The sequence below is a fragment of the Neodiprion lecontei genome, chromosome 2 (genome assembly GCF_021901455.1).
Source record: "Neodiprion lecontei isolate iyNeoLeco1 chromosome 2, iyNeoLeco1.1, whole genome shotgun sequence".
Lineage (NCBI taxonomy): Eukaryota > Metazoa > Arthropoda > Insecta > Hymenoptera > Diprionidae > Neodiprion > Neodiprion lecontei.
Window position 1 is genome coordinate 6,142,661 of NC_060261.1, and position 24,632 is coordinate 6,167,292.

The following is a 24,632-nucleotide window of genomic DNA, read 5'->3' on the forward strand; positions in this document are numbered from 1 at the left end:
CATTCTGTTAGATACCTTGAATCTCCGATACTTTTATGGAATTATGAGGGTAAAGCTGAACTGCATTTCTCGATTTTCAGAAAGTTAAACACGTTTCGCTGCTAACTCTGGCCGCACAGCCCTGGTCATTTTTCTTAGCGAAGGTTTCGAAACGCGAGGTACAGAATTTTTATTCTTTCTTATTTATTCTTATTGATGGAATTTTGGAATTGATTATAGGCAAGTTACTGTTGTGTAGTCGTATCGCACATTATGAATTTGTGGGGAATGGAAATGACGTTTAACCATGTCAGTTCATCTTTCGAGACGAGCAATGTGCAGCTTATGTCGTCTTCGCCCATTGCTTTGACTTTTGAAGTTTTGCTGTTGCAGAGAAATTTCAAGTTATAGTCCAGTGAAAGTAGAAAGAAAATATCGGATACGGAGTCGGCGAGTTTAATTAATAAATTAAGAAAAGAGAAATCCTACTTATCGACAGCGTCTGGGGAATTTTGGTGAAATAATTTCTTTTTTCTTAAATTGTTAATTCGTTTCCTTTTCCGACAGATGAGGACATAATTCGATGTAGAATTTACCGCTCTACACGATGGCCAAGTCGTCTTTCATCTATCTATAGCAGTTTTTGAGAAAACAAGCAAAAAAAACGTCAAATTTTGTTGTTGTCTTGAAACGCGGGCTATGCAGCTAAAAAATGATTTCAAATTTGAGTTCCCTAGGGTCGGAAATCTCTATACATATACAAAAATGCAGCCATATCTCGAATATTTTTAATTCAGACCTATTTTGACTGGACTATCAATAGCTGATGATTTTACACCGAAAAAGCATATATCATATACATGCAGTTCTCATTCTCACAGGACACTTTTTAATACGAGTGGTAGTTGGATGAAAAGAAGTAGTTGGGACCGAAATTATCAAAACATACAGAATTTTGTCAAGTTTTTCCGATTTATCTATAATTTATTCATCATTTAAAATTTAACTAAAAATTATATTGAAATTACAACAAGGAAGTAAATAAATCAACTCAAATATTTTGAAAGTAAATCCAAGTAAATGCTTTCGTTCACTTCCTGTACCAAGTAAGTGTTGGGGGTATGTTTGGTGATATTCGTATAGTCGACGATAATCATTCCCGCCGTTTTTGTTCCGTCATAAATAGCTTCCGAAAAGAAAGTATTCGACTTTGTCACAATGGAACCGGAAGTCAGGGCCACGGATGCAGCAACTGAATCAGACCAGTACGAGAACTCGTCGCTCGGTTTCAGGGTCAAAGCCGTCGCAGACTCGATTAGCCAGGTTTTTCTATTGTTCGACTTGAACAACGAATTCCTTAATCTCTGACGAAATAAAGTGAAAAGATTAGTTTTTCGATTTTGTTCTCTTCTTCACGGAAGAAATTCCCTTTCTGTTTTACCACGTTTAGATTTATCACCATGCGCAATGTTTTATTTAGACCGTTCACCCGAAGATTGAAAATGTCATTTCTTATTTTCACACCGTGTATTATTGCGTATTTCACAGCAAATTTTCGTACGCAATATGAGACAGGATCTATGGTGAAACTGTTTCTTTCTCTGTGTCGCTACATGACTTACCATTGGCACACCGGCTCTTTTCGTTGTTTCCAAAGATATCAGGGTCGTCGGCCTTGGCGTTGATGAGTTGAACACGATGAAGTTTGCCACGGGGTCGGCAGCAAAGTTGAATTCCATTCCAGGCTGCGCGTTTCCTCGACCTTCGGTACTTCCGCCCATGACGATCAGCTGCTGCAGCTTCTCCAGGAATTCGGGATAGATTCTAATAGCTAGGGCGATGTTCGTCAGTGGTCCCAAAGCTAGGATCGTGACCTCGCCTGTTGAGAAGGAAACCGCAACTCTTGACGTCGAGTTATTACGGTCCGGGACTTGGAATCAAGTTTCTGCGCCAATGTCAAACCGACGGATTACTGACAGATTTTCGAGCAAGCGAAAGGGACTCATTTCTCCCTATCAGCATCTCGAATGGCATCGCAGAGTCGAAGTGTAAAAATGCGGCAGGGATTTCGTGGGCGACTGACAATTAGCTTTCACTCGCGGTGTTATTCGGAAACCTGAAGTCGAGTATGAAGACTTGCGAATTGAAAGGATTCACCGTTCTTCGAACTCACCTGGATGCTGCTTTACGAGTTCAATCATCGCGCTCACAGCGTCCTTCTGGTTGATCAAGTCAGTCGAGGGAGGATCAGGGTAGTAAAAGTCCCCGAAACCATCCTGGCCAAAATAGTGATCTTTCACATCAGGTAACAGCAGCGGATGAGATGCACCCTTGTAGACTGGAATCTGTGCGAAAATCATAGATGACGCCAAATTACGATGATCTTCGATAGAAAAATAGTACTTTCGTGGAATGAAGTGTTTGGTATTATTGTTAAATTGTAATTGCAATCCGAGTTCTTCCAAATTCGAACCCCTGACTCTAGTCGTATCTTCTTCAGTTTAATACGAAACGCACTTCAAAGTGCTAGTCGGGCTTGGATTTTTCATCGTTATTTCACTTTGTTATACTAACATAAACATGGAGTATTACACGCCGGCCCAGTAAACGGTTAACCATGACATTTTGTAATTTCACGAAGCATTTTTCCTACATTAGTAAGACTCCTGAAAAGTTTTCGAAAAAATTTTCACATTTTTTTAATCACTCGTCTTTACGCCAAGATTCTTTAAACCTATCTAAAAAACAACCAATTTCATTTTTATGAAACGAGAAGAAAACAACATTTGGTTTCCTAAATGAAGCATCTTCACGCAATATTCATAGTGAGGCCTCGTTTGTTTCTATTGTTTCAAAATCATTTTTCTATTCTTTTGATCATTTTTTTCTACTTTCATACCTGTTCAAAATACGTGATAAAATTTTGAAAAAAAAATAAATAAATAAATTGCGAGTGCGTTTTAGAACTTACGTCGAGCCTGTCAAGGACTTTTAGTGTCTTGAGAACGTTCAGGGCGACGGTGTCGACGTAAGCGTTACCGTTTACGCATGTTATGCCAATTATTTTCGTACACCCGTTCCATTTTTCGTTCTCCACAGCCATGGAAAGGGCGATTGCATCGTCGCCACCTGCATCGGTGTCTATTATCATTTTGTTTACTGCAGTTATTACATCGGCGTTCGTGCAGCTGGAACAACATTGGCAAAAAGATGGTTTTGAAGGTGACGAGTTGAAGCGTAACAAATCATCGTCGGGATGGGTTCGGATTTTGTAACGATAAACTTTGAAGTGATCCAGTGCTTCAATTCTTGATTCAATCCATCGCATGTTGTGCTTAGTAAATCGATTAGAATGAACTGAGAAGTATTTCACGAGAAGATGGCTTCACGTTAATATGCAAGATGTTGGAAGGCTGATCAGTTTTCCAAGTTGACTAGTATTCACAGAATTTCATCAAAGTGAAGTGAATTTTCTTTTACAAATTTCTTACACTTTTTTTGAAGCAACTTTTTCAAACTTTGTTTACAGTAATCTGCATATTGCCGTATAGAGAGAATTTTAGTATTATTATCGACATTGTTTATATTAAAACAAAGTAATACAGAAGTAGTGTTATGCTACTGTTATATCTAATACTAATATCAGCTCGAGGAAGTTAAGAATTTTTGTTTTCCGCCAGCCGTCAAGAGTGGTGAAAAAATGCCACTTGGTCGGAATTTCGTTCCAACAAAAATTAAGAATTAGAAATTCGAGCTGCTTGCATCGACAGACATTCGACGAATACTTGATCCGGACTGTTATACAGTTCGAAAAAATTTTTGACTTTATTACGTCCAATCGAGACAGTTCAATTTTTATACTAAAAGTTGTTGGAGGTTTGAAGATTAAATAAATTAATTAATTGTCTACATCTTTCCACTGCTCTTATTTTTCTTGTTTTCTTTTTTTTTGTTCTTATTAAGTACATTTCAATGTGAAGAATTCACATTCTTTATAAGTTCGATGACTCGAATTGGCGTTCGGCAGTTGAAGATAGTAGTTCAATATTATATCTATACTGTAATCAGGGGAAATCGTCGACATGAAGAAATTTATATGGCGAAACTATGTGAGGTAAAAAAACAAAAAAAAAAAAAATAAATAATAAATAATACCTTTCATTTATTTTGACTCAAAAAATGAAAGGAAAAATTAGAAATAAATCGAAAATATTTAGATTCGAACTTCGGTCGAGCTGATTTTGTGCAGGTATAATATTTGAGAAAATTATTATCCTTTCGATCTCACCTTATTGAGAGGAATCCAAAAAACAATGCGATGCCGCATACGGATATTTTATACCCCATGATGTTTGTCGAATTTTACTCCGCAATATTGTGATAATTATATGAACATATAATTGAACACCCGTTCAAGACAAGATTGGTGGACTTACTGAGCCGATTGAGTGTCACACTCAGAATTTTCGTACTATTCGTAAATACAATATTTATACAGCTTGTATTTTTATTTTAAGTTCAGTGCCGCGTTACAGAGAATTCCGTTATATCGGTAATGAACGCGAATCTGCAAACTTTATACTTGCCTAAATGACTGTGTAATTAAACATCTATTGACTATACATTCCCAACCAAAAGTGAATCTCGTCGACAATATTGAATGCTTTGTGATAAGATAAACATCTGAAAAAAATCAACCACAATAAAGACGAAAAGAAAATCAAATTTGAATAATAATGATTGTCCAAAATTTATCAATAAATTTTTACGGAATGTTCTTTTTTTATTTGTCATGCGAGACGAATTCGTTGATTTTTCTGAACACACATGATTGAAATAAAAAAATTTCTCATTATTTTAAAATTTCCGTTTTCAAAATAATGAGAAAATTCTTTAAAAATTCACGTGTATTTAGAAAAATAAATTAATTTATTTTACATGACAAAGAAAAAAAAAACATTCCCTGAAAATTTATCGAACAATGTTTTGTTTAAACAATTTACTGACAACTTTTGGGCATTATTATTAATCAAATTTAATTTTCTCATCGTTTTTATTGTGGTTGATTTTTTTCAGATTTTTAACTTACCGTAAAGTATTAAATATTGCCGACGAGACTCACTTTTGGTTGAGAATGTACAGCTAATACATCCTTAATTCGTGTATTGAGTACCAAATTTTAAACCAGCGAAGAAATTTTTCCTGCAAGTCAAAGAGGAATTAAACTAAACAGATTAAAAGTTAAAACGTTTGCAACGAATCTGTAACTTGCAACATTCTTGCAAAAAAAAAAGAAAGAGTATCTTGAATTCATAAAACAACCAGCGTTCGAAATTTGGAAAGGCAGTTTTTTCTTCCGCATTTATAAAACTTGGAGTTTTCGATAACGAGATAGTATAGTATAGTATTCTGTCGTATGAACACTATAATTAAAAATGTTGACACAGCTGAATAGAATCAACTGTTAAACTCTGTACACAGTAATTATAAACGAGGTTCAACAATTAATTGTCATTTTAATTAAAAACCTAGCACTCACGATTTTCAATTAACCAATGAACTTACCTGAAAAAAAAAGTCGCCGAACACACCAATGTACTAAATTGACTTTGAGATACGGACTCGTTTGTAGTAGTTTTTACTCATTTTGCAGTAATTCTGAACGTCAAGTAGGAACACATGTCATGGCACGTATTGCTGATAATTATTCACCGATCTATTTGCCCAGCAATTAATAGAACAATTGGACATTGTCACGCGGTACCTGCGTCGTTCCAATTTGCCAAAGTGTTGTGCAACGGTCGATTGTGCAGGCCGTCGAATTGTTAGTTTACGTCTATTATATATAGTAAAAAAGGGCGGAAGTACGGAAAACTACGCAGTAAATGTAACATATTAAACATCTGCAGATTTTCCTGCGTTGTGTAAACATTTTTAATCCTGGACCCCAATCATTGATTGGATCATTGTTTCGATTAAACGATAACGTTTCGGCCATGTTTCTTGCGTAACAGTCGCTGTTTACTGGAAAAGTCTAGCAAGCAGGTAATCCAGTTGTTCATGTGTAGAATAAGATGTGAATTCTTGATAATTGGTATTCGATAATGTTGCAACTAACGTAGCTACGACCAAGGGTGGTGGAGTAGGAAATGAATACATGGATTGAATTTAATTTGGATGCATTCAAGGTGTCATAGAAATTCGAACTATATGTATACAGAGTTTTTGTGGTACGAGAGTAGTTAATCTGACGACACTCGTGTCACGACTGACCTCCTGGTTCATCAGCTCGTTCTTAGACCACTATGACAACACTCGCACAAATACATTCCTACGTTACACAAGGCATCATATTGCTTGTAACAAATGATTACCGGGAATCTTACAATGTCCATTCTGCGTTTGTAACGTGAAATTTTGCGTGTTGACTGAGGATAATATTTGAATCGTCTTAATATTAACAGCGAATTCCGTTAAATTAACAATTTTTAGTACCAAAAGATCCTAAAAAGAGTGGCTAGTCCGATTCATTATAATTACAGGAAGTATCTTGAAAGTAGTTGCAGGTAAACGGTCGCGTTTACGTTTTGAATGACGTTCGTGTTGGCAGCGTTCTTGGTGATGTTTGTGTAGTCGACCACGATCATCCCAGCAGTTTTCGTGCCCTCGTAAATAGCGTCCGAATAGTAGGCTTCCGACTCGGTCACGATGCTACCGGAAGTCAGGGCGACAGCGGCGGCTACCGCGTCTGGCCAATACGAGTAGGTTGCGTTCGGTTTCGTAGTCGAGGCCATTGCAGAATCGATTAAACAAATTTTTGTATTATTTGAATTGGACAAGGACTTCCTGAAACTCTGAAGAAAAGGGTGTGAAGATCGGTACGCGAAGTGCCAGAATTATATGAGCACGATTAAAAGCAACATTTATACTCTGATCACTTTTCCGTAATCTGTCTTTCATTCTCCTGGTTTCTTCTTATTGTACCTTACGTATCCCTTTCGCCACTCCTGAGATTTCTACCTACGAAGCTGATGCTTGCGTGGTCGCTGACTTACCGTCGGTACCCCGGCTCTTCGAGTCGTTTCCCGAGATATCAGGGTCGTCGGCCTTGACGTTGACGAGTTGAACACGATGAAGTTTGCCGCGGGGTCGGCAGCAAAGTTGAATTCGATTCCAGGCTGCGTGTTTCCTCGACCTTCGGTACTTCCGCCCATGACGATCAGCTGCTGCAGCTTCTCCAGGAATTCGGGATAGATTCTAATAGCTAGGGCGATGTTCGTCAGTGGTCCCAAAGCTAGGATCGTGACCTCGCCTGTTGAGAAGGAAACCGCAACTCTTGACGTCGAGTTATTACGGTCCGGGGCTTGGAATCAAGTTTCTGCGCCAATGTCAAACCGACGGATTACTGAAAGATTTTCGAGCAAGCGAAAGGGACTCATTTCTCCCTATCAGCATCTCGAATGGCATCGCAGAGTCGAAGTGTAAAAATGCGGCAGGGATTTCGTGGGCGACTGAGAATTAGCTTTCACTCGCGGTGTTATTCGGAAACCCGAAGTCGAGTATGAAGGCTTGCGAATTGAAAGGATTCACCGTTCTTCGAACTCACCTGGATGCTGCTTTACGAGTTCAATCATCGCGCTCACAGCGTCCTTCTGGTTGATCAAGTCAGTCGAGGGTGGATCAGGGTAGTAAAATTCTCCGAATCCATCGTGACCGAAATAGCGCTTGTTCTGATCAGGCAACAGCAATGGATGGGACGCACCCTTGTAGACTGGAATCTTCAAAAGTCATACAAGCTATGTTATGTACGGTAAAATCAATCACCCAGTTAAAAAAATGCCAGGTATATATATCGTAACCATGAGCATTAGGGAGATTCTAAAATAACTCATCTGTGTCATTCACTATCAGCTTGGGTACAAAATGCGACAGATAGCTAGTCACTATCGCAAGTATGTTTGAACCTCTAGAGGAAAACCCATTTATCAGTTCACCCTGTGATATGAACTCTGTATACATATAGTTGATACATGATACCAGACACTAATTTGGGCACTTTTCGAGAGCGATTTTTACTCTCAAATCCCAGCCGTCTAAAGGTTAATTGGTCGTTCGACTTACGTCGAGTCTGTTTACGGTCTTGAGAGTCTTGAGGACGTTCAGGGCGATCATGTCGACGTCAGCATTTCCATTCACGCATGTAATGCCAACAATTTCCGGTCCCTCGTTCAGATTTTCGGATTCCGTCGCCATGATGATGGCGACCGCATCGTCAGCTCCCGCGTCCGTGTCGATTAGCATTTTCTTTACTGGCGTTATCACAGACGAGATGACGCAACTGAAATAACGTTAGAAACAAAGCAGTCTCATGAAGATGAATTATGCGAAGCGTTAAGTAAAAACGAATATCATGAAAAGTTCGAGTTTCGTAATGATTAACAGAAGCTGCGAACACAGTCCAGAATCTATTTTCTCTGTGGCACAATTAGTCATCTCTCACAAATATTTAACTTCAGAAAAATTCGCCAGTGCGCGTACGAATTTTGGCAATAAACGAAATTGGAAATTAAAAAGTGTTTGTTCTGGTATTATCCGAATATTTCATCCTCGAAACGCGACGCGATATAATCCCGTGATAATTATGGTCATGATATAGTTTGGTTAAATAATTAAACGTCAATGATAACTGGTAAACTAAATTGGTGTTCTTACCTCAAAGTATAGAAGAAAAGCATCAGTAGTATGCTGATTTTAAAATTACCCATCATGGTAGAGAAATTGATACGCCCTCGAAAAGAATTTACCAAGATTTATTTAAATCCGTGAGGCCTTCGCGTACTTTTATATGTTTAGTCTTCTCACAATTACAGATTAGTCGCAGTTGAGAAGATCGAGAAAACGAATAGTGAAAACCAAGTAACGCCTAGAGAACAGTTTTAATACTAAACATGCATTTTCAAGGATCGGGAAAGTGGGCGGCGTCTTCTCTTGAAGCTGTCAGCAGGAATGTCGACTTTTGACCGGTGTCTTCCGAGTCTCCAGCTCTTCCTCTTCTGATTGGTGAAGGCAAGGTTCAGTAATCTCCCTAATGCCTTCCCCTTCCGGCTAACTTGTTCGCGGGACGAAACGAAATGCGAGTCTCGATTCTATACGAAGTACGTGACAATGACTGGCGATGCAGCCAACGTGAGAGATTGGGAGTCATTGTCACATAATTCATATAGAATCGAGTCTTGCATTTTGTTTCGTTCCGCAAACAAGTTTGCCGGAGGACAAGGCATCAATGAACATTATACCGAATAAGAAATATAAGAATCCGCGGGGATAATGACTTGTTGGATTGACGTGTATTTTATGGTTAGATTCGACGGTCATGGGTTATGTTACGTTTATTGAGATTGAGTTTGTTTCGCGCTCGGCCGACTGTGGCGCTGTAGGTTTCTCTGTGTTGCCAACGTAACTGTCTAGTGTAATAAATTATTCGTCTCAGATTCACTGTCGCCAGATGTACATGGTGGTCCTGGTAGAGGGGATGATTCAATTACACGACAATTACTCATTTTTCAGTACAATTTTTCAATGATGAGAAACTTAAATATCTGCAGAGTATATCCAGAGCTGTAATCAATCGGTGACCATGAGGGTCAAAAGTGTCATATCGACACCCGATGTATTGAAAAATATTCTAATACGCAAATGCAAAATTAACCTTGCGTGTGTGTGAATCTAAATAAATTTCCCAGAATTAATAGTATTATCTCGGAATAGAAATGGCCATCAAACACCCCTACCAATGATGGTATGCTGATTTTAAATTTAAAACGCGTCACTAGGATGCCTAAATTTTATTATATCGTTATTCAATCTGCCAACACCTGTTCAGCTTATAATTATATTGGTTACGAACCACCCAAAGTAGTGATCCACAAGGTAAACGACTTGTATGTAGATATCCACGCATTTTTATTTTGTGAATATTCTCACCTTATAAACCAATCTGGCAAAAAGCAGATCCAAGAAGCTACGCAGTGTTGAGAGTAAATTTTTTTCTTTTTAACTTTTGTGCTAATTATAACCGTCGCCATTTTGTTCATTCCTTATCAATTTATGCAGAGTAAGCTACATTCCGGTATCTTATGATATGTTTGTTTTTCCACCATTTACACTCGACAATGCGACATTGGATGATATTTAACGAACGATTATTCGAATCGTTTACGTTTATTCGACAAAAATATGGTTATTGATTATTAATATTTCCGCCACCTTGACGCACTTTTTCTTTGTCATTCGTTACGCGTCCCTGGACGATAAAAAAAACTATACAACCATATGTACAACTATATTGGTTAGTATCTTTACAAAATTTCAAACATCAACTACGTTCAGTGTCCGAAAAATTACACACTGAAATAGTAGTTCGTCATTATAAAACCAGTAGTACGTCATTCGAAGGGGGATATTAATCGGCTTAGATAAATTATTCCATCTATCTGCAATATCTTATCAAATATTTTAACGAGTACAAAATACCGAGTAACTGTGTCACGATCAAGAACTCGCACTTGGCCCGAATTATCGCTAGGAGAAAATGATATTACATAAAATAGGGAAGCTAATAAGTATATTTGACTTATTTTGATCGTTGTTCGACCATGAGTATGTAGGTCGTTGTGACACTGAACTGTTTCCAACAAACTTTATCAATCGGTAGATTAACATAAAAGTTCATCAAAAGATGCAGGCATTCCAATTAAAACACATTTATTGTGCGATAATGTCGTACAAGCATTCTTTCTTGTTAGCTTAAAAGTGGGATATTAATTTTTTACTACTCTTTCTTCGGAAATCGTGTAGAACTTTTATAATACGTTTCTCTTACAGTGACGATACACGATAACATGTTTCTACTATAACGTAGTATATAACAATTTAGTTAATCCAAAATGGAACATTTTTTCATTACATTAGCACAGCGGTAAATACTTATAGTATTATCATTATTATTATCATCATTATACGGAAGTGGATTTTAATAATTAATTTAATAACTAATATACTAGAGGTAAAAAAAAAATTTTGATTCTTTAAACGTATTTATACAACAGATAAAAATATACGAGCGTAGATTATGAACCCACTTTGTTAGCAGGTGCTGAACGAGACCGGCAGCAGGATATTAGCATCCAGACAAATCCAATCACGAACAAAACCGCCCCACCGGCTATGACACCCCATAAGATAGTATTAACGAGATCCAAGACGTCGAAAAGACTTGCGTTTAGTTCATCGATCAATTCGTCGGTCAATTCGACGCTCTGCAAAGTAAAGTTTTGATAAATAATAATTACTGCCTGTGCACAAATCGAAAATTATATTCTGATTTGACGAAAATTCGCCGCACGATTCTTCAAACCGCAATCGAATCGAAAAGCTAGAGACTTACCTCGTCGATCCATACAATAGGCATCAGTGTAGTGGGCAGATTAGTCGTCAAACTAATGCGCGAGATTGGTCTGAGGAAGATGTTGAATTGCACTCTTTTGCTTCCACGGAGAAGAGTTCCAGTTATCTGTGAAAGTATCGTACAAAGTTAAAGCGTCTTTTTTCTACTCGTTTCTCACAACGTCAGTCATTTTGGATCTACACCGATTTTTTTATTTTTATTTTTCTTTTTCTTTTTACTTGTACAAGTGATTCAAGTTCACAGATACTTCTGTCCATAATTGTCAAAGGTGTTTTACAAGTGACTCCTCCAACATTAGCGGCCAGAGTTGTATAAATCTGCCTATTCCAGCAGACGTATCAGATTCACTTTGCCTACACCAGATAATATATTGTTTAGACGCAGGACTAGGTTTGCTATCGCCATACCGGTTCCAATTCCAAGAAGATTTCGTGCAAGGATCTGTTCGGGCTAAGTCCATCGACGCCATTTTGGTACGATTCGTCCGCAAGGTAGAAATGAGGATGTGAAAGAACGACCGGTGCACCTGTGAATCATTAGGTTAATTAACAATCATCGATTTGGCGAGTCTAATTAAAAGCCAATCATTTATATTATTCGCGTAAACTTGTTGTGCTGTAGCTAATATGGAAAAACTATGCCACAGATGCAACTAAGTATAAATTAACGATGTGATTGATGCGTCTTTATGCGTATTCGAAATGATTATTAAATCTTCAAGTTATGTCATCTTTCCACTACATCGTATATATACGTATTTAATCCCAGCGCTATTAACGCAGTGACACGATATGTTATTGTGCCGTTATGTATCACACCTAAATTACCTTAAAATTCCGTAATCAGAGTTTTCCATCATCTTCTATGCGCTAATGCACGAAACGGTTTGACAGGTATTTTGTTATACGCATCTCGCATACGGCACTTAAGTTTTACGACCGGTAATAAAAACGGTATGTTTATTTACTCTTTTCACCCGTGGTCCCCTTATTGTAGAGAGCGATATATTAATTGTTTGAATTAATGCATGTTAAATGTGTTAGAGGGCTATACATACGTCATATTTTTTCGAATTAACTATTTATCCTTCCGAATTAAACGATCGATCGAGATTACTCTATTTATTCATATGTTCTTAGTCACTTTATATATATCTTCTAACAATAAATTAAATTTTCGCAAAAAGTAGTCCGGTTATAACGAGACTTATTTGTCTTGATCTCTTTCTTTCATACCGTATTATAAATCTTGAAATACGAAACAAAGAGCAACAACGAATATTTGTACAAACATTGAACTAGAAACAAATTCAGAAAATCTACTTCAAAGTTTACATAAAATTGACTACTGCACGACCACCATCGACATGTAACAACTGCAGTCAACACTATATTTTACTTCCGTTAGTTAAAGGTATTTTTTGTCATACATGTTCCTCCGCGGTTCACCAATCATCGATCTTTTACCCTCTCAGAATTTAGAGGTCGTTTTCATCGATCTCGTAGTCGTCGAAACACCCGGAAACGTATCTCTCCGCCCTTGGGCCCCGGCACCGTCCGTAAACGGCCCAGGCGTTGAAACCGTCGCCCGATAGTCGTTGGTGCTCCTCGTATATGACCCGCATGCACCGCATGTCGTTCGCGATGTCCTCGTCCCTGAGAGACGCGCAGGCCAAGCCGCAGGCTCCGCCAATCCTGTTCCGTCCGCACCAGTACCGATCGCTCAGTTGGAACAGACCGTGGTCCCAGGACCAGTCCCCGTTTCCTCGGCCGATAGCCGAGGTGTCGAACCTCGATTCGTGGTAGGCGATGCAGACCCAGGTCGCAACGTGCTCCGGAATTACCCCCGGCATGTCCCTCAACTCCCGAGCTAGTTCGCAACGGTTGTAAACCTTCCCCGTGCAGCCGATCGCAAGGCTCACCGTGAGCAGAGTTAGAAGGGTGAAGCCGTTTATCGTCATGCTCGAACCGTTTCCCGTATTTATTTATCGAGACCACCGCGATTTTCCTACGCGAAATTCAGTCTTTTACAAATATCTCCGAATATTCTCCCCAAAATCGATGCGAGATAGGTGATATTGCAACGATTTATACGGTTTTGTCCTATGTTCTTTGTTCTTTCGTAAGATTTCCTCTCTCGATGTTAGGTGCTCCGCGACTGATCGAACGACAGTGCCACCTAGCGGCGAGTAACGGACGTGAAACGCGGTTTCGGACCTACTGCAGCGTGTCGAAGCTGAGGAGACGATTTGCGGCGTGTCCCGAGACTCTTCGGTTTTATACCCGCTCCGCAGGTGAATGAAGAAACAGTGGAGGTGTAGGGGGATTAATCATGGGACAAAGACTTGTAGAGAGAGGAAACGCGTCTTGGTTCGAGTCTACGATGATCGCGGTATCGGGGAAGGGAGACGGGCGCATGGTTGGATGACCCGTACCTGTTGTAACGTTCTACGTTGTACAGTTTATTGTAGAAGCGCACGTGTTCCGATCGCGAACACGTTGTCCGTTGGCCATTATTGCTATTTTTGGCATCGTTACTTGCCGAATTCTTCTTTCGAGACGTTTGACATTTCTCGTTTTTGTTAATGAATGACTGGAAAATTTTTATTGCTGATTCAATCACGGGACCCAATCTCTCTCTTCACCGAATACCAAAATTCAATGAACATATCGCCTCACGTATACCAGGCTATAAAGTTTCTGGACCTGACGATAGATCGGCGTTAACTAGCATCTGACAAGTTTGGAATGTTACGCTATTTTTTTGTTTTTCTACTGACGATAAACTGGGAGCTAGTTACTATCACTCCGAGATTAAAAAGTTGATTTCTTACCGTATCTACTCCTTTTGAGCTCCAGATAATCCGTTCAACGATATTTCGAGATGATTTTGGTTCTTAATAACGTAGAACTAGTTCAATTGCGACTAAAATAATCCACCTTTTTTGGGTTATTCGCAAAAATGAGGTTTCCTTTATCGAGGAATAACACGAAAACTGGTGGAACAATTCAGATATAATTTTGTCCGTTGGTTTTGCTTCATTAAACTTAGAACTGATTAGATTTTGAATAAAATCAGCCAGGCTGCATTCCGATCATTTCAAAAATAAAAAACGAGATGTTCTAGGAATAGTTCTTTTAGGTGAGTAGATTTTTCCTGCTTGTTTTTTTTTTATTTGACTTGTGGTTAATCAATTTTAAGCTAATGATTGCATCATTTTCGTCGGTTGGTAGAATAAAAAGGGAGCATTCCTCGTCAACTTGATGTTCCTGTGATTTTGGCTAGCTAGTTCGGTTGCTTCGTCCAGTCATGAATATACATGTATGAATTTATATACGTACTTACCTCTACTTATATATATCAGTATTTACATGTTATATAGTTTTTTTGCCAACGAATTTCATTGCTTCTCGGAAAGCAGATACGAGGTATTTTTTCTTTCTTCGTTTTTTAGTTTTTGGTCTTTTATCTGCTTTTGTATTTTTCTCCCAGTTCATTGATTTTCTTGGTAAACAATTTTAGCGTTTCATGACGAAATATTGAAACGTGATTGCAGTATAAATGCATTGGCCGTTATTTCTCGACATAATCACAGGTTGAGCAACCTTGTTAAATTGCAGTTCAAATGAACGATATTGACCAAGAAAAAATTCTTTCAGGTCCAATCAATTCGCATTTTACATCCCAATAAACTACGCGTTATGATAACGAGACAATGATACACAATTAAATTAATTGCCATAAAATGTCCGAAGAAAAATTCTTGAAATAAAAGTGTCTTGCAAAATAATCTCGCATAGTGAAATTAAACAACCCCAATGCATAAATTTTTCTTCAAACTTTTGACATTTGCTGTAAAATCAGGGGAATTTCTCCTAAACGATCGATTGCCGGTATTCGCAATATTTTTGCAAGAAACCTGAATATACGTGGGTACCCACGGTTATCGATTTATTGAATTTATTCATTTTCTCATTGGTCTCAATCGCGATGGTTTACAGAATTCTAGAAATCATATTTTACCGGCTATTTCCTAGCAGCTCGTGTATTTATACTTCTTGTTTCATCACGCGACGATACGTGAAGAGAAAACATAAAATAACGACGATTCGACAGACGCGCTGTCTCGCTTGGGCATTGAGGGCTTCAGGCCATCGGGTCAAGTGCAACAAGTCCGAGGCGGTCATGGAAATAATTCATCCACACGTGGGAGTGTATGAGACAAGTTTGCGTGATAAGATGTGACCGTGTAGATTTTGCGTATACATAGACACACACACAGATTTGAATCGAATTGGTCGGAAGATACCGAAAGTATCACACTTCCTTGTACAATCCCCAAGGCGATCCTCATACTTAATGACGAGAGTCGATCTTCACCGATTTTTATACGACGAGCAACCTTATAGATGAGGGGAATAAAGGCGTATGCAGCCTGCTCAAAGTCTTCTGTGGTTCTATATTCGTATAAATCATCTCAAACGATCAGCCTGATAACTATTTTCGGAGCTGTATGGATATTTGTTAATTTTTGAATGTAGGTTTTAGCACCGCATCGCGATCAGCTGCCTTCGGATTGGTCAGTCAGATGAGAAGACGCGTAATTATACAAAATTTTTTCACAAGCGTTTACCTAATTGTACAAAAATGTGGTTTTCCGTGATGCGTATACTGTTGTTATTCCGCATTAAGATATCTGTAATGTCAGACACTCGTGAAAAAGTGTCTATAAATACCCGAGTGCAAAGAGAACCGATTGTAATACTAAACGTGTATAAATAATATTGCAACACCGAGTCGTATTTGGAACGGATGAGAAATTTTGATAAGAAAATTATTTTCTTTTCTTCGGTTCAAAGTCAGATAAGTGAATTAGAAACGTTCGAGATAGCAATCGATTACAGATACGTACATCAAACGTAATATCGCATATCTGGTACAGATATTACAATTAATGTACACATTCATGATTGTTTGCTTTATTAATACAATCTCCTTTATTATTACTCTTCTTATCTTTTAATTTTTCTCTCGGATAATAATTATAACTCTGTTCTGACACAGTGAGAAAAACGGAAAAAAATTTTCAATCGAGTGTGGAGTAAGAGAAAAAGAAAAAACAAAACACGGAAGGTAAAAACGTTGGCGTTAGTACCGAACTCTGTACACAGTGTTAGAAAAAATATATCTATGTAATAAAATGAAAAGTTAAAGTGTGACATTATCCCTATCGGAATATCACCCTCTAGTATTATAAAGCTTCGGAAGCGATATGAGATTGCTTTGATAACTTCCTAATTGGTATTATCTCCACAGATATACCTTGTGCTGTTTATCCACGCCTAGACCGACATCAGGCACCCGTGTAAACCTGAGATAACAGGTTTTTGTACGTTACTGGACCCACGTTAATGGACGCGGCATAGCTACTCGCTCTGCGCATAGTTTATAAGCCTGCTGATTACCATAAAGAACCTGAACGTGTCTAGAAATAGCCAATAATCCTCTCGAGAGTCGCCTACTCGTCTGTTATTCCCATGTAAATACCCCAAAGGAGGGGGGGAGGGGAGGACACGCAAGACGGTAATATTTCGAATACGATAAAACGTCTGAAACACAGATGACGGCTCACCTTGACAGTCCCAAAGCTCCATAGCGCCGTCCAACAGACAGCCATCGGTGCCTCTTATTCCCTGGGTACGATTTAGGCAGAAGCATTGGTTTTCCGGATTTGTTAACGGCGATGAGAGCATGTCTTTGCCAACCTCGTATTTGTAACTCTCGATGCCGGAGAAACTGGATACCTCCGAAAAGTCGACCCTCACTGACCTGTCGATCATGATAGAACTTCGTTCGAACGGATCCTCGGTATCGTTATAATTTAATCGTTCGACTTGTGCAATAACATTAGATTGGAATGACGTTATCATTCTTCGGTCAATCGTATGCAGACTAGAGTTCGAGCCATACCTGCAGATGTCGGTGCTGAAAATGTTCACGCTTGATCCCTGGGTTCGGAAAGGTGGATAGAGACTCGCATCGCAACCGACTATGTCGTTACAAGTACCGTCTTCACCCCACGTATCCAAGACGCTTGAGTTCTCCCAGGCAAGGATTTCTCCCAGCTGAGAAACGTCGTTCAGACCGCTGTTGATCGAGTAGTAACCGTCGTTTGTGTCATTTTTCTGTAAAAGAGCGGGGACTTGAGAATTAAAGGAACAGTACATTGTGTAACAAGGAGGCAAACTCGGTCTTTTCGAGACTAATGTAAGTGTGCTATGTGAGTCGCAGGTTGAGCCGAAGACGAATATTGCAAATACGCGAAGCGAAAAGATCATCGCCTCCTTGTTGCACACGATTCTTTACATAACAAGAGTACGTTACGCGTTTTTTCACGAAGCACGAAATTGAGGTTAGGGTCGCGTAATGTAAGATTTGTTCGCGACAGCGCATGCGCGGAGTGCAGAAAAGACCACTTTCAACTCCTAGGACTTGAAAGCATTCGCAGCTAACTCGATCGTCATAGAAACGGGCACTTTGTGCACGGAAAACCCGCATCGCAACATGCGTAAAACATGCTCGTATTGTATAAAAAAAGATCGAACCACGCCGATTTCTCGATTCCTATAGGAATTTTTCCAAGTAGTAATAAATCAATGCACGCGTGTACAAATACACATACGTTTATACATGTCTGAATGTTTACCACTTGCGTGAGAAAAGGTGAATGGATCATATATGTAATTAACGATATTGTAATATGCTAAAAACGAATCCGATGCCAAAGTTGTTTCTGTACACTGTAATGAATGTTGTGCGTAAAAGAACGAGAGAAATATTCATTAGGCATGGTGACAACTACACAGCTGCGGTGATCGTTCGTATTTAGCATACTCGGTGATACACTACTGGATATAACTGAAACCGTTTAGAAATGGCTAATATATGCGTTTTGCGGTGTGTCAAAAAACTCGGATGATTCTCAGAGATACGTACTTATGAGATTGGCTCAGGTTTATTCGTATTCATGGATCATATATGTCAGAGGTATATTCTTATCGCAAAGACGATAATCTTCACCGCGAGAAGAGACACTATATACACACGTATATATTAATTATGACAGAATTAACTTTAGCGTGTTATGTAATCTTACGTGAAATTGTGTAATTGCAAATCGTTTTTAAATTTACTCTGTACATGCTTGAGATGAAAGAGAAACATTCGAGAATTTAACGGCGTGCATAATATGTTTGCAATCTTATTTCGAAATAAGAACCATTGAATTGTATTCAATGTTATTAAAAATCCTTAATGTATTAATAGACAAGTAGATTGAGAAGAATGCTAACCGCATTGAAATATCGATAAGAATTATCCTGGAATTTTCCTTATTATTCCAGGATGTTGTATGCTTGAAATATTTTATAAAGTGTATTTATAAACTAGCTTGACAAAATAGTTATCAGCCCGCGGGTTCAATTACGGTAAAACGTTTAGCACCGATTGAACGACGGATTGAGATATAAGATTGAAGTTGATTCATGCATGAGTTGGCATTTGTTGAATGTTTATTCTAGTTGACCACATAAAACTGAATCCTGGGTTTCAGGTGATCAACGAATTACACTTACGTGGCTTAAGAGAGAGAACTTGAACCGGCCGTCCGACAGGCGAGGCATCGTTACCGGGGCATAATTCTCAATTTGATTGCATACAAGGCTGTTGATGATGCCGGTGGAGTTGCAGTATACGTAGACACCGTCGAAGAGGAAGTCCCTCGGTGTCGTCGTCAGGAATACCGAGGTTGGACTTTGGAAGATCGTTGAGATAGCCGAGTTCAATAGAGTCAGTTGGGAAAGAAGAGCCGATCCTGAGTTGTACTCTGCCACCGTTGCAATCGACTGCGGAAAATTTGAATCTTCAAATTGCTGACCGAAACCTGAGAGCATGAAGGTAAAACGACTTCAAAAAAAAAAAAAATATAGAAACAGTGTTTGCTCAACTAGTGCGCATACTACTTTACCTAACTGAGTGCGCAAAATTCTATTTTGCGTACCCAAATGAGTGCGAAAAATATTACATTCCCACACTAGTGCCGGAATTGAATTGAAATATCTTTTCTTGTGTGTAACAATATATTTTTTGTAACAGCTGCATGAGAAGTTCGATTTCGCGTATTGAAAAGTATGCGCGATGCGCTCGATTTCCCTACATTTCAAAAAGCGTTAGGTAATGTTCGTTATGATACAGTTTTCAGAGTTAAACTAGCGCTATCGGACGTGATGAGTCGTGACTACAATCGCGTCAGTGTGTTGCAGTAACGCGCCCACGTTCAGGTTATACTACCACGGTTTTAATTCTCTCGAGAACGAACTTCCGATTACAGGTGTTAAAAAAAATACTATACGATACGCGTGCGCGTATGTGACCCTCGAAATCGTTTTTGGTCGCCCTCGCTTCGCTCAGCTGACAAACTACCCTCGTGCAAGAATCACATACTTTGTGCACTTGTAGCGTAACGTACTATTCCGATTCAATTCACGCACTAGTGCGGGAATTTAATACTTTCCGCACTCATTTGGGTACGGAAAATCTAATTTTTCGCACTTGGTCAGGGAAAAAAAAACTTGGCTATGATCTGCAGGGAAATTCAGATGCAAGAGAGTACATAAATATTACGATTACGGATAATGAAAAAGATGCTGCTGTCTGGGTACACGAAATCCCGAATCATTAAAACTCCTCGATAAATTCTACGAACATTGTATTCGGTCAGCGGAAACAAATCGAATTTCTACTAATGAAATGACGAAACTTTCGTCAAGTGACGGAATTTCGTGTATTTTTATCTTTTGTACGGGCACTCACCATGAGGGGTAAATTAACGACAGTTATGTCATCGTATTCCGTTAACGGTGCCGACGCTTCCTCGTCGAATTCGTAAAGCTGGTGCTGATAATAGGAAAGCACATCATCCGCCGCTGCGATATTTATCTTCGTTCTGTACTGCCTGCAAAGATATCAACGGATTTCACAAACTAATCCAAACTGTGCAGGGTCATCTTTTATCTCTTTCAGTTATCGGTCAATATTACGATTGCTTATGCCTCACGCGTCCACTCGATTAGGTTTACCGATCCTTATCCTTACTTCGATTAATTGTCTTACACTTGGCAAATGTATATTGAATAATCGAGTATAAAAATCGGGTATAATTCGAAACTTACTTGTAAACGTAAGGGCCGATTTCCTCGACAATTGGCTGCAATCCATTCTGTACATCATCCGGATTGCTCACGTTGAAGAAGTAAATTTTATATAAAACTGGTACCGGCACATTTTGCCATCTTTCAAACGCGTCCGAACCCTCCACCAGCTTCACAGACTGTAAAATTGAACTTTTGTAAGTGTCTGATGTATAATTCAATAATTAATTTCAGTTATACTTTGAAAATATCGAGATAATCATGGTTTTTTTGGGATAAGGCCCGGTTACAGAAATGTAAAAAAAAAAAAATACCCAACGTTGTTTTCCAACGGTTAGTAAACTTGTGCTAGTCTATCATGGAGATAGACGCATCGTTATGATAATTGTCTGCCTCATGGGGTAACCGGAATAGAAAAATTATCAAGGATTTTGACTAGGCGTTGTTTACTCGTTCACTTATATTTAAGTACTTGTGGTTTTTCAGTGACTGTGTTTGCACAGCCACGCACTCAAGTTTCGCGTTCGGAAATAATGCCAATGCGTGAATTTTTTTACACTGATCATTCATATTTTCGCACGTCGTTATTATATACCGTATAAATTACGTAAGAATGATCGCTTCGCCGAAGAAGGGCTCGCTTAAAATATTACTTTAACGACTGATTGAAATGCACACAATAAAACATCTTTTAACCAGAAGAAAAAAATTCATGTTTAAAACCGCAGCAAAATACCCGCCTATATAATCTCTCCTACCAGAATAACAGTTGATTCTTTTAAAAGCGTTTCCTTCGTTATTTGCCAAAAATTTCTCAAATCGGAAATTTGATACTCGGCCTAATCTGAACTGTTCAATTAATTGGTTGACGCCGATAACGATATAGTTGTTTGTCCTCAATTATTAATATTTTATAAGCTATCCAGATGTGACGTTATTTATCTTTTTTTTTCTTCTCCTTTCATGAAAGGAATTTGCTTTATCCGTTTGTATGATTCCGAAAACACGAAAATGATACTACGGAAAGTTTTATTTTCAGTGCAAATTTACCGTAATTAAATCTAAGCTACTCGTCACAGCTAACGGGTTTTTGTTTTTGTTTTTTTTGTAGAAAATGCTTGTCACCACAAACCTTAACGATATTTTAATCCCGGAATTCTTTATTTAATCAAAAGCTTATTTAACAGGCAATTTTCAAATTAAACATCACTCGCATTGATGTGGCTGATTTGTTGACAAATACGGATGGGTCTGCAAAGTTTGAAATGAAAACTTGTCAAATTACCTTTTGCTAAGTTTTATTCAATCATGCGAACGTCACTTTACTATACGGATGCTGCAAATGTATATTGAGCAATAGTTTTTGTCAAATTTTCGAGAAAAGTTTTATTAAAATTGTAAGCTTTTGCAATAACGAGAAACGTTTCAAGGCTTCTACCATCGAGTTTAACAAAGCAGATATTTTATTTGAAAATTGAAACGTGAAAAGTGCATTGTTTAATTTTCTCGCACTGATCAGTGAGCCAAATTTATACTTGGGCCGGATTTACTCTATAGATTCGCAAAATCTTATAACTCTATGAAAAAGGTGTTTGAAATTGACCACCGATAATTCACGTAAGTTACCTCTTCGACTCGTTCATCGATGATATCGGGTATAACAAGATATCCAACGAGACCACCAGCGACGGCTATCACGGCACCAATTACCGTGATGACAATTGCCACGCAAGAAACCATGTTTGGAAACAGAGCGGATAAAGAAACAGGAAAAAAAAATGAAAAGAAAAAGAAAAAACACCGAGCTACAAATCTATTTGTTCTTCTTTACAAAAATCCTCTAAATGCTTTCCCCGGGCTTACAATTAGAGTAACACTTGTAACACAGTTACTAAACCTCAGACAACATCTGCCTCCGGCACTTCACTCTGTGCTTACTCTTTGGCATTGGTATGAGGATCGGTATATCTAGGTCGGGTTATCAAAATTTCGATCCACCAGTGCCAGATAGTTAAACGTGTTTCCTGATAGTAGGAGTGAAAAGCAATAATAATAATAAATGAATAAGTGCGTCGATTACAAGAAACATGAGAAATGAGTACTTGATCTTTACATTAATCATGCTGCCGTGATCATGACGCCGTTTGCAATATAATCCTGATACGATCGATCAATGATGTATGATATTTTTGCAAACAACACTTACGCATCTTCGTATCTAAATTGTCAAGTCTTACGGACCCCACGCCTATAATCAAACAAAGAAACTCAAACAAACTTTTGACTCCAAATTTTTCTGTCACTGTTTTTTTTTTCACTCGATAGGTAACGTTGAACGTGGTGGTGTTTTTTTTTTTTCTTTTTTTACAATTATTCTTTACTGAATTCATATTTGGGAAATAGTATTCGGAATTTTTTCACACAGGGACTCTGAGGGAGTGAAATTTTTTTTTTTGCTACTGTTTCTCGCAAGGTTATTAATATTTTTTCCCACATTTATAGTTCAGTCTTTGTAAAATGCGTCGTAATTCGACTACTGTGAAGTTCAGAATGAAATGACGAAAGGGGAAAAAAATGATTTTCTGTCGATATTGTATAAATTTGTTTTGTCTACTGTTTTTACGTATATATCCGTCAGAGGTCGACGATATGAGGCTGAGCAGGACGTTTTATCGTGTGATATATGATATATTTTTGTGATACTACAGAAACAACAAGAGGATACGATTAAATATTATGTATAGTTCGATTCGAAAATTGTAAAAATTGTATTATTTTGCGCTCCTTCACGACGAAATTGTTACTAAATATGCCGATTATATTTTTTTTCAATATGAAATTACACAATGCTCAACCGAAGTTTAATAATCAATCGTCGCTGTAGGGTGAAAAAAATTCATCAGACTTGAGATCATCACTCGTAAAGAATTCTTCCATCCTATAACTTGGACGCAAGATTTACGGTGTCCATTCAGCGTTTAGACGATTTTTTCGACACTCATCATTCAGCAAACTTACATTCGTGTTTTTTTTTTTTTTTCTTTTTTTACTATTTGCAACAGCTCTTGTATATTCAAATGTATAGTCGTTATCCGGAAATTCCAGTCTTTTCATTATACCAGTCTTGCGGCCTTCGAGTCGAGTTCTTTCTTTTTTTTTTCATTCATCTTATCTACTAATATGCGTACATAATTTTATACGCATCTGGTAGCAGCGTCCAACAGATGTTAATTACCATATGCGAACAATAGTCGGTGAAATATTGTACGTTTCATTTGGAGCAACTCACGGTGAAGTAAATCACGAGAAGTGATTGAACACTAGCGGGATTAACTTATACGTATAAATCAAGGAAAGTCATCAATAACATCCGCGATTAAGTGCAAACACGAAAGATAATGCGCAGTGATGATGTTAAATCATAATTCCACGAATGGTGTAAACTGTTCTTTTATTGCGAAATTAATTTTTCCACGACATCGATCATCGTAAAATTGATTCAAAGTCCGTTATAACAGGAACGGATAATTTTCCCTCGTTACAATTAAAATTGTACATAGTAATCAAAAGTCGTGTATAAACAGTATTAGTGGTTAAAGTTCAAACATATTAATTTACATAGGTGATCAAACAGTTACGGTAAAGTATACACTTTATTCTACTTATGAGCAGTTCCGTTCAAAATCCTGTTAAAAAATTCAGAAAGCTCACGAAGCTATGACTTACTAAACCGAAAATTTAAGGTAAGTTGCTAGTTATAAGTTCTTTAATCCATTTTAAGATTATTGTGATCACCGGCGATCGGTTGATCAGATTGATGGCGACAATTCTGATTAAAAAACACGGGAAACTAGTACTAGTTTTGATTCATTATCCCTTAGTAATTACTGAAGTTTTGCAAAACATCGTCTCGGCTTTAATTCAGCTTGATATAATGCGCTATTTTTAAATGATCAGATATTGCAGAAATATTAATA

At 38.1% G+C, this 24,632-nt stretch overlaps 3 protein-coding genes across 10 annotated transcripts in view; 1 reads left to right on the forward strand and 2 right to left on the reverse strand.

Moving 5' to 3' along the window:
- Nucleotides 1-19,212, forward strand: part of LOC107222515 — a 28,992-nt gene extending 9,780 nt beyond the window's left edge. For 3 of the 4 annotated variants that reach the window (XM_015661923.2, XM_015661922.2, XM_046731283.1), the window contains exon 9: nucleotides 19,059-19,212. The gene's annotated coding sequence lies outside the window, so the exon portion shown is untranslated. Of the gene's footprint in view, nucleotides 1-8,849; nucleotides 8,871-19,058 lie in introns of those variants that run through there. The other variant, XM_046731282.1, reaches the window with a different exon arrangement.
- Nucleotides 919-10,595, reverse strand: LOC107222511 (pyrimidine-specific ribonucleoside hydrolase RihA-like). 3 transcript variants are annotated; one of them, XM_046731298.1, is made up of 5 exons: nucleotides 9,964-10,595; nucleotides 8,101-8,317; nucleotides 2,153-2,324; nucleotides 1,602-1,858; nucleotides 919-1,343 (listed from the first exon to the last, which is right to left on the reverse strand). In XM_046731298.1, exons 1-5 carry the CDS (start codon nucleotides 10,071-10,073, stop codon nucleotides 1,026-1,028), a joined length of 1,074 nt encoding a protein of 357 aa, XP_046587254.1. In that variant the 5' UTR covers nucleotides 10,074-10,595; the 3' UTR covers nucleotides 919-1,025. The 3 variants fall into 3 exon arrangements, with proteins under 3 accessions (XP_046587254.1, XP_015517396.2, XP_046587255.1); XM_015661910.2 differs by lacking the exon at nucleotides 9,964-10,595 and adding an exon at nucleotides 8,692-9,001 and having other exon boundaries at nucleotides 920-1,343; XM_046731299.1 differs by lacking the exons at nucleotides 8,101-8,317; nucleotides 9,964-10,595 and adding exons at nucleotides 2,951-3,167; nucleotides 4,268-4,691 and having other exon boundaries at nucleotides 923-1,343.
- Nucleotides 10,727-23,908, reverse strand: LOC107222518 (sensory neuron membrane protein 2). 3 transcript variants are annotated; one of them, XM_046731287.1, is made up of 9 exons: nucleotides 23,891-23,908; nucleotides 20,677-20,834; nucleotides 20,318-20,459; nucleotides 19,081-19,350; nucleotides 17,417-17,631; nucleotides 17,079-17,275; nucleotides 11,854-11,972; nucleotides 11,426-11,551; nucleotides 10,727-11,297 (listed from the first exon to the last, which is right to left on the reverse strand). In XM_046731287.1, the coding sequence occupies exons 1-9, from the start codon at nucleotides 23,891-23,893 to the stop codon at nucleotides 11,109-11,111; spliced, it is 1,419 nt and encodes a 472-aa protein (XP_046587243.1). In that variant the 5' UTR covers nucleotides 23,894-23,908; the 3' UTR covers nucleotides 10,727-11,108. The 3 variants fall into 3 exon arrangements, with proteins under 3 accessions (XP_046587243.1, XP_046587242.1, XP_015517411.2); XM_046731286.1 differs by lacking the exon at nucleotides 23,891-23,908 and adding an exon at nucleotides 22,553-22,588; XM_015661925.2 differs by lacking the exon at nucleotides 23,891-23,908 and adding an exon at nucleotides 22,282-22,587.
- Nucleotides 23,909-24,632: the final 724 nt, after the last annotated feature.